This window comes from Uranotaenia lowii, chromosome 2 (genome assembly GCF_029784155.1).
Source record: "Uranotaenia lowii strain MFRU-FL chromosome 2, ASM2978415v1, whole genome shotgun sequence".
Classification (NCBI taxonomy): Eukaryota; Metazoa; Arthropoda; class Insecta; order Diptera; family Culicidae; genus Uranotaenia; species Uranotaenia lowii.
Genome location: NC_073692.1, coordinates 266,725,401 through 266,739,396, shown reverse-complemented (window position 1 = coordinate 266,739,396; position 13,996 = coordinate 266,725,401). Strand labels below are relative to the sequence as shown.

Sequence of the window (13,996 nt, the reverse complement as noted above, 5' to 3'; positions counted from 1 at the left end):
GGTTATGTTGCATGGCCGGATTATGTTGCATGATGGGATTATGTCACATGGTCGATTACGTTAAATGATTGGATTATGTCACATGGTCGATTATATTGCATGATCAGATTATATCACATGGTCGTTTATGTTCCATGGTCTGATAATTTCACATGATCAGATTTTGTCACATTGTCTGATTATGTTGCATGGTCAGATTATGACACAAGGCCGATTATGTTGCATCGTCTGATGATGCCACATGGTTGATTATGTTGCATGGTCCGATTATGTTGCATGATCGGAATATGACTTATGGTCGATTATGTTGCATGGTCATGGGATTACGTTATGACGCTGTCACATCATTAAGTGAATACACCATAAGTTCGGTTATTCTGTAAAAAAGGCGTAATTCTACGTTTATCGGTCGTAGCTTAGTTACTACCTCCTGAACTTTTTATTCAAAAACTTTTTATCCTTCAATAAAATTGATGAGCATCATGAAGAATGAATATATGCGGTTGATTATCTAAAACGGTAGTGAATTTTTTTGAATATCCAGTTTCTTTTGAAGCTAATGGTTACTTACCCCAACGAATGTTTCAATATTCAGCGGCGCCAGGCCACCGATGGTCATTTCAATAGCGTTTTGGCTTTTGTGCAGCATCAGTTCGAAACAACGCTGTTCTGGTTTTTGCAGTTTGTACCAATGGGCGCCGTAAATACTTTCCATTATCTCCTGATTCTATAAAGAGACATTTGTTAAAGAAGATCTAAACAAACAAATCTGTCAAGAGTCAACTGTTTTGACCTTTCTTTGCAGTAACAACATTCATAAAACTGAAACCAAATTCACTCTTAACCACTTGATATTTGATTTGAATTTTGGGACCTAACAATTGGAGCACAGAATAATGCAAATGCTCAAGTGATTGTTTCAAAACAATGTGCCTTATACTAGGAAACTATAAAAAAAATTCACATACATATAATTCATATAAGTTTAGCTATACGATGATTCACAACTTTAGTTCAACCGAAAACGTGAAGGAAAATGACAAAAATCAATCCAGAATGGTTGTTCCTCATAGACCTAACTGCCAGTTTTTAGATCGAAGAATGATTTCTGAGGCTGCCAGCCATTATCATTCTTCTGAGGCTGCCCATAACATTTCGAAAAAATACATTTCTATTTTTCTCATGTTTTCGAGCTTCTCTTAGCTGTATCTCTCGACAGCTGTACGTCAAAAATTAGTCATTAGTATGGATTGTTAGTTTATTTTGTTGTTGTTGGTTATCCACCATGGGTGCACGGATCCACCGCAGTTCTGTCAAAGTATGTGTTCACATGCATTCTTTAGATTATTAAGTTCGACAAATCTACAATGTAGTGTGCCACCATACCCGGACCCCATAGCTTCGTATGGACTGTTATGGAGTGTATGTATTGCGTGTGTTGATGTTAGTACATTACGGAAGAACGAGCCAATAAGGTGGACTAGTTTACTTACAGGTATTCCGGCATCCATGTATTTATATACCTGGCCAGCTGGCAACTGATTGAACATTCTTATTGTAAAGTGAGTTATAGGAGGAATCTCATCTTACCCATTGTAGGAAAATATTTCCATTTTATTACGAAAATATTTCCGAAAAATTAACAAAATAATATCAAAAGAAAAATGTTAAAAATATTATGTTATACGAAATTTCCCCTTTACCAGTTTAAAGCGCTGATGTGGTCTAGCGAATAGGCTGGCGCGAGTCTGGTATTGGTATGCCAGGCGCACTGGGTTCGATTCCTGGTATCGGCAAGAAAACTTTTGGGTTCGAATCCCATAAGTTTGTCGGCCACTTAAGATGTGTTTTCTCATAAAATTGAATATATATTAAGAATGTTCAATCAGTTGACAGCTGGCCGGGTATATATACGGATGCCGGAATACCTGTAAGTAAACTAGCCCACCTGATTGACTCATTCTTCCAAAATAAACCTACATCAACACAAAACATTCATTACATAACAGTTCATATGAAGCCATGGGGTCCGGGTATGTTGTACGCGTTGCATTGGAGATTTGTCGAACTCGATAATCTAAGAATGCATGTGAGCACATACTTTGGTAGAAACTGCGGTGAATCCGTGCACTCTTGGTGGATAACCAACATACATACCTACATACATACAAAATGTCCCCCTTACCACTCACTTTGACTTGTCACGGTCTGAATAGGTATATTCAATTTGCGGTCTTTCTCGTGTTAATCATGGGGCTACAATTCAAAAATAACATGACACACTACGATTATCAACGAACTAAGCGCCTTTGAGTAGGCTATGTTATAATACTATCAATGCGGTCTGAAGTCCAACTAGTCAATCATTGCTGATTTTAACGTGTTTAACGTGTTAAACAATACTGCTGTTCCTTCGAGGAAAGAATAGATGGAGATAAAACCGAAAAGCTTTCATGAAGTGTTTTAATAAATAATTCAGTATAATAAACTCTGTATTCCGTAGAATGAGTTGATTAGATTTGATTTGAAATTCGTTTATTTGGAAGGGTGCCGTGCGCTATACCGATAAAGCATCATTGTGTGTAGATATTCGCATAACATTCAAACATTTTTCTCAAGATTTTGTTAGCTTACCTTAACGGTTAGCACCGTCCCTAGAAGACAAAACTCCAGAAGCTGGAAAAAGCTTGCGGGCAGCAAACCATATGAAGGGATGTGGTTTTTTGTGTAAATTAGAAACAGAGCCCCACTCATGAGAGTAACAGATGTTACAACTTGTACGAAACAAGTGTTGACGTATCGTTCGTCTAGGTCGGACTCATACCTGTCATAAAAAAGAGAAACACCGTAAAGCATTGCTAGAGTGAAAAACGGTTGAAAACTTACTGAACAACTTCCTGATGCAAATGACAGATTATTCGTACTTTTTCCTTAATGATTTTCTCGTCACGATGGGTTGCATCAAGCAATTCGTTCAGATCATCGAGTTCATTTCTCAGTACATCCGCAAATCCACTTACGCTTGAGACGAATAACAGTATAACAGTATCAGCAGCGATCATTCCGGCTCCTGCTAAGAAAACCATGATAGCATGTACAATCAACGTTTGTCCGTATCCATAGGACGTCTCAGGATTCAGTCCAGGAATCAAAAGATGAATGGTTAAAACTTTCTCGTTCTTAACCCAAAACCAGAAAACGGGATACAATAATAAAACGGTAAACGCAATCGAGTAAAGGGCAAATATTGCCTTCGAAACCAGATGGATGCGTTTAATTAACAATAGTAAAGTACTGGCATTGCGCCTATGATTGCGGTTGATGTAGTGAAGGTGCCTGATATTATTGTACATCATCTTGTAGAAGGGCCAATGAGCTATGCCAATATAAAACTTGGCAGCTGACTGTTCATTTTGAGAAAAAAAATTATTACTGATATTGTGCAAAAAAAGTTATGCAAAAAACATCAAAAGCGTCCTAGAATTTGAATTCTTTTTTTCTGAAAAGGATCTTTGATAAACAAATTAATAAATGCATTTGATTACCTCAATGTCATAATGCTGATTAAATGTCAAAAATTTAATGTACAAAATTTATTAATCTTTTTTCATCAAAAGTTAGCATAAAATTAATAGCCTTATTAACATCAAATTCAAGAAATCTTTTGTCAATGAAAGCCGTTTATAAAACATCTTTACTCACTTGAAGACCGATACCGAATGCCAACAGCAGTTCAGTAATTTTATAAATATCAGGATAATACACTATTGCAGAATAAGCAGCGCTCACGAAAGAAAGAAATATAGCAGCAGCACTTCGGAATGTGCGGTAGTTGAATTTGTAATTATCAACCATCATGTCCAGTCCACAGATATCCGCCATCCACCGGATAAACAGTAAATTGTAGTCAAACAGTTCGTAAGAAAATTTGACCTTTGGTAACAATTCTAGCCGTAACATGATTGGTTTGTGCCAACAAAACTCTTCGTATTTCTTTCCAAGATGAGAAATGAAGAATGGCTTGGTTCAATTCATTTATATATTGATCTATCGTCCTTTGAATTATTAATCGTTTGAAATCAATCAAACATGAATGTACCTTTCCATTGATATCGTTACTGAGTTAGGGTGTTAATGTTTCATGGCCTATCTTTCATTTTTAATAAAATCTATCACAGGTGTTGTAAAATTTTTCTGCAAGGGAATGATGACACTGAACGCCTTAGAGTATGCTATTTCTGGATATCAGAATAGGAAAATGAATAAGACCATTCAAGCGATGCGTCACATCATTTGGAAAAACTTTTTTTTATGTTTTCGTAGTAGTTACTTTTGGGTGTTGTTTTACCAAACAATCTTTAAAAGAAACTGACTTGCTAACTGAGCTACATCACAATCCCCAAAAGTTCGAATGATGCGGGGTAGAAGTACGACGATTCATAATTACACATTTGAACAAGAAGTCAAGTGGACAATTATTTTATATCAATCTTTGTGTTGAGGATTCAGGGGGTAGTTTACCGCTTGTGTTCGAATCGGAGGGTTTACTTTCCGTTGCTCTGCCAACGGGACGGAAAAGTAGCACCAAGAACGGGGGACGATCAATTTCATCCACTCCACCAGCAGTGGTTTCGTTGCTTGCTGCTTCTCTGCTAACAGGTCGGGAGTCGGACAATTTCGCTGCACTGAATTAGTCCGCACACTACACACAGCACTAATTTCGCTGTTCCGGGTTTCGGATGTGCTTTAGAACACAAAAGACGACCGATTTACAACAAATAAAACACCACTTTATTCTACTATTACTCGACCGACAAAACAAACAACACGCGAGCACGGAGCTGATGTTGCCACTACGAGAATTTATTTTAACTGATTTATGCTGACTTTTTTGTTGCTTTGGTCAGCTGGTTGGTGAGTTACCGTTTCCAAACAGTTCATTCGGTAACTCACTGGTATGTTGTTTCTTATACTAGACTGGTTCAATATTTTAAGTTTTAACATTAATACAAATAATTTAAAGAAATTTAACATTTAACAAATAATTGAATTCTAGGTTTGGTTACAAACATTCCGGCCACCTTGAAATGGCACGGACATTTCAACACTCGCTTCGGTATCATTGGGGAGCCTTCATCGGTTGCCTTCATCTTCGACTAAATACGTGGACCAACAGGACGCAGCACGGAACCAGGTGAGCAGGAGGAGTGATTGGTACTGGGCGGTACGGACACCATCTGGAGCTTTGCTTTCTGGAACAAAGAGGAACCCAGTAGACCAACAAACATACAATAGAAGGATTGGAACCGCAATCACCTGGTGCTTAAGGTTGTCATACAGGAGCTAACTTAGAGTGTAGCTCTACTCATTGAAGCTGCGACCACCGACTACTGCCTTCAATCAGCCATTGCTAGGAAACCGATGGGAAAGGATGTCCACCACATGGAGCCGGAAACGATAAAGTGCGACCTCACTCGGAGCGTTGATTTCTGCGGAACAAGAAGGAACCCAGTAGCCCAACAAACAAAATATGGGGATATTGGAATCGCAATCACCTGATTTTCAAAATTGATGTACAGGAGCTAGCTTAGAGTGTAGCTCTACTCATTCAGGCTGCAATCTGCGACTACTGGTTCTGGGAGGTCCGCAATATACAGGCGGAAACGACGACAAGTGACACCATCTGGGATTTGTTTCTGGGAAGCAAAAGGGAACCCAGTAGACCAACAAACGAAATGTAAAACTATTGGAACCGCAATCACCTGATCCAAAAAATTCTGTGCAGGAGCTGTCTTAGAGTGCAACTTTACTCATTGCGGATTTCCAGGAACTGCGGTGACCGGTTCTCCAATTGTTGACCACGTTCATCAGCAGGATCATCTTCGGTCTGCTTCGGAAACACTTGTGGCGTTCATGGAATGTGCGGCGCACTAGATTGCGTCCTCCAATGATCCAATGTTTTTGAAGGATCGTGGGGAGCATTAGTTGTGGGCCGAGGTGAAGTAAATTCCCATGATAATACTTCGCCAACAGATTTAATAGCAGGAGTTTCACGAGCAGAACAATTCGAATAATTCCATTTGAATTCAGTTTGATGCGGGTGTGTTTCAACTGCGATGAAGATGGAAGGCGACTGGTCGATGCAAGGGTGACTAACTTCTCAGGAAAATCCTGTTTCTGGGCAAGACGATACAGAACGAAGGCTGCTTCTTTCAGATCGGCGGTGGTTAGCATCATGAATGGGTCCTTTTCCGACTTCCGTGCAGCAGCTTTCAACAAGCGGAAGTACCGCATGCAGCAACTTCCATGGGACTTCTCCGACGCTTCCGAGATGAAATGCAAATGGTAAAAAGTGGCATTGGCGGAAGACACGTAGCGAGGAACTTGGATCGTAACGGTTGTATCTTGCGTGCTGTGAAAATCCTTCCAATCAGCTTGGTACGACGCTGGTAGTGGGAATTGGATACGAAAACGGTGCAACGTCGTTTCCCAAACAAGTCCGAACGTGGAGACATCCTGATCGTCCTGCAGGCTGTGGATTGCGGATACAGCCAAATCTTCTGGAGGAATACCACGAAGCGCTTCAGGAACATTGGATGCCCATTTCTTGAGTGGTAAACCGGCAGAAACAACTAGAGCAGATGCCTTTCGGCGGAGTTGAACGGCAGAATCGACATCTTCGGCACCAGTCAAACAGACGTCGACGTAGAAGTCACTCTTGAAAACTGGGGTGGCAACAGGAAAACGACTGACTTCATTCTCAGCGAGGCGTTTTAACGTACGAGTGGCCAAAAATGGTGCAGAAGCGAAACCGTACGTAACAGTCTGCAGCTCAAACGTTGCGAGAGGCTCTTCGGGACTTTGGCGCCAGAGAATTCGTTGGAACGTACAGTCGTCTAGGTGCAGTTGTATTTGGCGGTACATCTTTTCAATGTCGGCTACGAGTGCGATTGGGTGGGTTCGGAAGCGCATAATGATCGACAGTAGATCGTCCTGGATAGTAGGTCCCACCAACTGCATATCGTTGATGGAGTAGCCGGTTGATGTCTTGCACGAAGCGTCAAAAACAACACGGACCTTGGTGCTTGTGCTTGACTCCTTGAAGACTGGATGATGTGGTAGATAGCAGTGGGGGACAGAGTCGTCTACTGGATCAGTCAACTTGATCATGTGGCCCAAACGTTCGTAGTCGGCCATGAAACAAACGTAGGCTTCTCGAGTGGCAGGATCTCGCTTAAGTCTCCTCTCTAGACTTTGGAAGCGGCGCTCGGCGATGGATCTTGATTCACCAACACGTACAAGGGGGTCACTAGTGAGTGGCAATCTAACTACGAAACGACCGGACGAATCGCGAGTGGTGGTAGCACTGAACACTTCTTCACACTTTATTTCTTCAGCTGACAGAGCTTGGGACGGCAACAGAGATTCGAGTTCCCAGAACCTTTCGATGGATTGTTCTAGGTCTCGATCGATGGTCGTAAGATGGCATAACCGGGGTGTTACGGAGGAATTTATCGGAGCCGATCCGGATACAGCCCATCCAAAAACAGTCTCCACTAAAGTCGGCATCTCATTGCCGAGGGAAATCTTGCTGCCGCCGTGAAGTTCATGGTACACTTCTCCGCCAACGATGAGGTCAATGTCCGCAGGAATGAAAAAATGTGGATCAGCCAGGTCAACGTCGGGAATTTTCCAAGCAGCAACATCAATTCTCACTGTCGGTAGGCAAACTGTTGGCCTTTTGAGGATAAGGAAATCTAGCTTCGTGGCGTACTTTGTTACGGTTGAGCGAATCTTCGCTGTTAACTGGCGCTTGATCTGCTTGGATGATTCACCAATCCCTGAAACGGCAATGTCAACGGTAGAACGGCGGAGATCGAGAGTGTTGGCCAACTTCTTCGTCATGAAGCTGCACATGCTAGCGGAATCAAGCAGCGCGCGCGCCGGAATTTCCTTCCCTGTACTGTCAACCACCAAAAGCATCACCGTTTCTAGCAAAACTGTACTGTTCGTTGCCTGAACAGTCATACAAACTTGTTGGCTCGAAGTAGATGGTTGCGGATCTGAATCTGGAGGAGCGGTGCTGCGTTGTGGAGCTGGGAGTGGTGGATTCGACGAAAGCGAAGTTGGTTTCGGAACCGAATTGATGTTGGTGGTTTTGATCGCATCATGGAGGAGAGAATGATGCTTTCCATTGCAGAAACGACAAGTGTGTCTGGAGGAACAGGATCGTGATAAATGGCCGGAATTGAAACAATTCCAACACAAACGATGGGATGTGACAACTTGCCGTCGGTTGTAGGGAGAAAAACTTGCGAATTTCTTACAGCGAAATAGATGGTGTCGTTCCGAACAAACTACACACACGGGTAAATCGGGTTTTGGATCAGACGCAACAGGATTGGCCACTAATCGGAACGCCTTCTTCGGTTGGGATCCCGTCATCCTAGCTGGAATCGCTTGCAGGTTGCGCTGCTCTTCTGAAACGATCGTCTTCAGCATCATCGCTCGAGAATACAAGAAATCGATCAACTCTTGGTAAGTGATGTCTCTCAGGTCGCTTGTTTTCTCCTCCCAGGCTCGCAGAGTCGTTGGATCCAATTTGTAGCACAGTAGGTTCACTAGCGGAGTATCCCAGTAACCTACCGGCTCACCCAGTTTAGCCATGGCCTTCACATGGCGGTCAAAATCATCAGTCAACGTATGAAGATCCTTTGAAGACTCTTTCCTTAAAGGCTGGATGTCGTACATTGCCCTGAAGAGCTGTCGTTTCAGGTACCGCTGGTTATCATACCGCTTCATCAACGCGTCCCAAGTTATAAGATAGTTGTCAGCCTCAACGTTCACGGACTCGAAAGGTTTCTTGGCTTCGCCTTCCAAACTCTGAAGCAGGTACTGCAGCTTTGCAACCGCTGGAACATCTGGGTTCGAGTGCACCATGGACTTGAACGTGTCTCGGAACGACAACCATCGCGAAAAATCACCATCGAACCTCGGCAAATCTATTTTGGGCAGGCGTAGGTGAAACATAGCTGTGCTGGCTGGAACAGTCGGCTCGATTGATGTAGAACTGCTCAACCTTTCCGGGATGTTGTTCAACAGGAATGCCTTCACCTCACAAAACCTTTCCTCGATGGTCGATCTCTCAGCCAAACGCATTTCAAGCCGATCCGGTCCATCCCACTTCTCGATGACGGTTTGCGTTTTCTGGAACTGGTCGTAGATCCGATCAACTAGATCTTGTCGAACTTGAAGGCGCCCAACATCTCGATCCACGTTGAATTCCCTCGTAAATCTTTCAACATCCGATAGATTTGTCAGAATGGCCTTCCGACGAACGATGGCATCCTCCACTCTTTCGTCTGACTTGGTTTTCGGCATGTTGAAATTCACTGACACTTGCTACCACCACTGTACGATAACGAAAACACAGCACAAAAAACGCAAACGAAATCCTTCCCGAACCGATGTACTGGTTTTTAACACGACGGCGGAAGTGTAAACCAATCGAACGATTAAATCCTTCCCGTCGCGGATTTACACTTCTACGCGACGAAGAATGATACAAATCGTACGATTCAATCCTTCCCGTCGCGGTGTATCAATCTTAACACGAAACGAATCCGAGAATTGTGTGTTAAAATCGACGAAAAAATCCTTCCCGACGCGACACACAATTCTTTCGCGAAGACTGCCACCCACTCACACCCAATCGCATATAATATTAATCAATATTGCCAATATATAAGCCTCAGGTGCATAAGGACTGAATTTGCCAGAAGAATTCCAAGTCCAAAACTTTTTCGCCAAAAATCAATCAAATCCACTTTCCCAATTTTTGCTGACCGGTGTAAAACATCCACATAGCAGCAGGTCAAAATTAGCAGCTGTTGGTGGCTTTGTGCTGTTGGCTTGGCTTCACTTTGCGCTTTCTTGGCTCGAAAAACAATGTACAGCAGTACAAAAGGCAAGCAAAATGGCCCAACTTGATGCAGCCAGCGCGTCGAGTAAAGAAAATGGTGTACTCACCGCTACCTTCCGTGTGGAGAATTCCTCCGATCCGGCCGAAGGACCAATGTTGAGGATTCAGGGGGTAGTTTACCGCTTGTGTTCGAATCGGAGGGTTTACTTTCCGTTGCTCTGCCAACGGGACGGAAAAGTAGCACCAAGAACGGGGGACGATCAATTTCATCCACTCCACCAGCAGTGGTTTCGTTGCTTGCTGCTTCTCTGCTAACAGGTCGGGAGTCGGACAATTTCGCTGCACTGAATTAGTCCGCACACTACACACAGCACTAATTTCGCTGTTCCGGGTTTCGGATGTGCTTTAGAACACAAAAGACGACCGATTTACAACAAATAAAACACCACTTTATTCTACTATTACTCGACCGACAAAACAAACAACACGCGAGCACGGAGCTGATGTTGCCACTACGAGAATTTATTTTAACTGATTTATGCTGACTTTTTTGTTGCTTTGGTCAGCTGGTTGGTGAGTTACCGTTTCCAAACAGTTCATTCGGTAACTCACTGGTATGTTGTTTCTTATACTAGACTGGTTCAATATTTTAAGTTTTAACATTAATACAAATAATTTAAAGAAATTTAACATTTAACAAATAATTGAATTCTAGGTTTGGTTACAAACACTTTGTCTTCGGCAGCAGCTTCTGTGATTGCTTCTGATACACATCTTATATACACTGCCGACCAAAAGTTTGGTATCACCCGCTAACAAACATGCAAATTTTGATCATTCATATCTCAGCCGTCTTATGACATATTGCATATCTTCTCTGAAAGATTTATTTATTTATTTATTTATTAATCCATCGAACTAAAAGTCTAAATGGATGAGATGGGAAAAGCACTAGGCATAAAAACCCATCAATGGCAAGAACAATACATTAGCATTACAATAGTTTGTCAGGAATTAAAAATTGAAATACAGAGATTATAAAATAAAATAATACAAAGATCTAACATGAGATACAGAATACAAATTAAAATCATCTTAACATTGAAGTTCGTAAGCGGTTCAACAAAGTATCTACGGTCAAATGAAAGTCAAATTCACTGCATCTATGATTAAACACTGCGCACATTGCACTAATAGGCTCTTTCTGGCCGTAGAGCGTTCGATGGAATCCAAGCCGAAGAAATTCTCGGCTTCTCAGTTGTCTGGGAGTTACGTTGAAGTCTATCCTCGCAAGAATGTTTGGAGCATCAATGCATCCGAGCAGCAATTTCCCGACGAACGCCGCTTTGAGGTATTCTCGTCGATCAGCAAGAGTATCCAGTTTCAGCCAGGAGCATCGTTGCGTATATGAGGGAGATTCATCAGGTACTGGCCAGGGGCAAATCCGAAGCACTGAGCGGGTGAATTTCGCTTGTACGGATTCGATTCTAATAACCCAATTGTCATGACTAGGGCACCAGATGATAGCCGCCGATTCAAGGTGCGATCGAACTAATGCACAGTACAAAGTCCGTAGGCAGCGTAGGTTCGTAAATTCTCTGGTCGTTCGCAGAATAAAACCTAAATTGTGGTTCGCCTTGGCAATGACATGATTCAGATGATATTCAAACGTCATTTTTGAGTCCAACAGTACACCTAAATCTTTTATAACGGAAACTCGTTCAAGCGTGGAATTCTTCAAAGTGTAATTCCAAACCAACGGACTCTTTTTCCGCGTAAAGCTGATGATATTGCATTTCACCACACTGACCGTTAAGCAATTCAGATCGCACCACTCCATAAATTTGTTCAAAATTTGTTGCAACTAAAAACAGTCGGTATAATTTTCAATCTTCCGATAAATTTTGAGGTCATCAGCATACAGCATTCTGCAGCCCGACTGGAGGGCGTATGTAACGTCATTGTAATAGATACAGAATAAGAGAGGTCCGATATTGCTACCTTGAGGTACTCCGGAGCTATTCTGGAACACAAAAGACTCAGCATTTCCCAGTCGCACAGTAAGAAAACGATTCGTGAGAAATGATTCGAACCAAATCACGAGTCCGTCTCCAAGCCCAAGCTTTTTTGATTTCGCTAGGAGTAAACGGTGGTCAATGCGATCAAAGGCAGCCTTGAGGTCAGTATATATTGTGTCGACTTGACCTCCTTTGTCCATGGTACGGATGCAAAATGAAGCAAACTCCAGTAAATTTGTATTTGTCGAACGTCCAGGGTAAAAGCCGTGTTGATCGAAAGAAATGTACGACTTGGCAGCGGTGAAAAGTCTCTGTGACATCAAAATTTCCAATACCTTTGAACAGGAACAAAGGGAAGTGATTCCTCTGTAATTCAGTATGTCATGCTTGTTGCCTTTCTTGTAAACTGGAAACATATATGACCTTTTCCATGCACTTGGAAATTTATCAGAGTGAATAGACAGGTTGAAGATTGTCAAGAGAGGCTTCCACTGGGCATCAAGGCATTTTTTTTCAGAACGTTGGACGGAATTCCATCAGGACCAACAGTAGTTGACGATTTAAGCTTTGATATAGCAGCTTTAATTTCGTCTTCCGAGAAGTCAATGGTAATTAAATTGAACATATTGCTGGGAACGTTCTGAAGGGCTTCAACGATGGCAGGTGACGAGGCGTGCGATGAACTGAATACGCTGGCAAAATGTTCAGCAAAAAGGTTACAAGTCTGCTCTAAGTTGGACGATTTATGCTCGCCCAGATACATCTCCGATGGAAACCCAGTTTCTTTTCGCTTCTCATTGACGAAGGACCAAAAACGTTTCGGGTTGTGCTTTAACGTATTTTGCATGCGCTCGACGTGCTGAGCATACCGGAAACGATTGTAGCGCTTGTAGTTGCTGCTTGCAATATTGAATCTGCGTTTATTAACCATATTTTTAGCACGTGACAAGCGTCTTATTGCGGCTGCTCTTATGCGTTTCAGCATACGCAAATGGGCATCAGACCAGGGTGGTTTACGAACAGGTCGCTACATCGGTACGTGTTCTCCAAACGACTCGTGCAATGTAGTGGTAAAGAAGTCCACAGCAAGATCAACATCAGTAGCATTTTCAATATACGACCAGTTTGTGTGCAGCAATATTTCGGATATTTGCGTGAAATCAGCTTTGTGAAAATTTAGTGAGCATATATCAGTTGTGCTTTCAAACGGAGTGAAACCAGGGTAGGTCAGGGTGACGAGTAGGGGTGGGTGATGATGATCCACTTCAATTAGCGGTTCCATTGGGGTTGAAACAATGCAACTATCTCCATCCAGCTCGTTCACGAAAACTAAGTCGAGTGTGCGACCACGAGAGTTGGTGACTAGATTCATCTGTCGATTAGCCAGAAGATCCATCGCATCTAGGAGAGCCGAAGAACAGGTGCTGAATGCCGAAGTTGCCGGGTCAGGGTATGCAAAATTTGCAGAGGCATTTAACCAGTTCAGAAGCGGCTGATTATAATCACCAAGCAAGATGTGTCGATAGTTGGGACGTAAACAATCAGCTACAGCGGCCGCTGAGTTGAGATGAGCATCAAAAATCGACGGATTGACAGCATCATTTGGACTGATATAAACAACGCCTATGTACATTTTCTGCTCGCCCGTCTCGATAGTCACCCACAGATGTTCAATGCTTTGGTCAATCCCAGTGAGATCAGTGAGAGGGGAAGACATAAGACGGTTGGACACAGCAACAAGAACACCACCACCTCTTCTTAGACCAGTGCTGACAGGATCACGATCGCGACGATAAACGTTGTATTGATGACCAAACAGCTGGACCGAAGTAATCTCGTCGTTCAACCACGTTTCAGTGAGCACGATGACATCATATTCGGAATCCGAAACTGCCAAAAACAGTTCCTCAATTTTGGTGCGTAAACCTCTAACATTCTGGTAGTACAACCGCAGAGTTGAGCTGGAATGTGGACAACAATCAAAAGGCGAAGATGCCTGATCATTAGAGCATAAAAACATACCTGCAGTGGCAGGTTGGAAGGCCCCTTCTCTAGT

The 13,996-nt window shown here is 42.6% G+C and overlaps 2 protein-coding genes across 2 annotated transcripts; both read right to left on the bottom strand.

Annotated features, from left to right (window-relative positions):
• Positions 1 to 371: 371 nt before the first annotated feature.
• LOC129742613 (odorant receptor 67d-like) lies at positions 372 to 3,960 on the bottom strand. The gene is made up of 5 exons (XM_055734540.1): positions 3,703 to 3,960; positions 2,887 to 3,404; positions 2,635 to 2,824; positions 572 to 727; positions 372 to 511 (listed from the first exon to the last, which is right to left on the bottom strand). The coding sequence occupies exons 1-5, from the start codon at positions 3,958 to 3,960 to the stop codon at positions 455 to 457; spliced, it is 1,179 nt and encodes a 392-aa protein (XP_055590515.1). The 3' UTR covers positions 372 to 454.
• A 1,833-nt stretch (positions 3,961 to 5,793) lies between these two features.
• Positions 5,794 to 9,381, bottom strand: LOC129742612 (uncharacterized). The gene has a single exon (XM_055734539.1). It carries the CDS (start codon positions 9,379 to 9,381, stop codon positions 5,794 to 5,796), a length of 3,588 nt encoding a protein of 1,195 aa, XP_055590514.1.
• Between the last annotated feature and the right edge of the window lie 4,615 nt (positions 9,382 to 13,996).

Excerpts from the sequence above, each read along its gene's own strand:
- LOC129742612 (XM_055734539.1), bottom strand. The coding sequence starts at position 9,381 with ATGCCGAAAACCAAGTCAGACGAAAGAGTGGAGGATGCCATCGTTCGT.
- LOC129742613 (XM_055734540.1), bottom strand. The coding sequence starts at position 3,960 with ATGTTACGGCTAGAATTGTTACCAAAGGTCAAATTTTCTTACGAACTG. Across the intron at positions 3,405-3,702 it reads CATTCGGTATCGGTCTTCAA|TCAGCTGCCAAGTTTTATAT; the intron begins GTGAGTAAAGAT and ends CAAAATGAACAG. Across the intron at positions 2,825-2,886 it reads TTGCATCAGGAAGTTGTTCA|GTATGAGTCCGACCTAGACG; the intron begins GTAAGTTTTCAA and ends TTTTTATGACAG.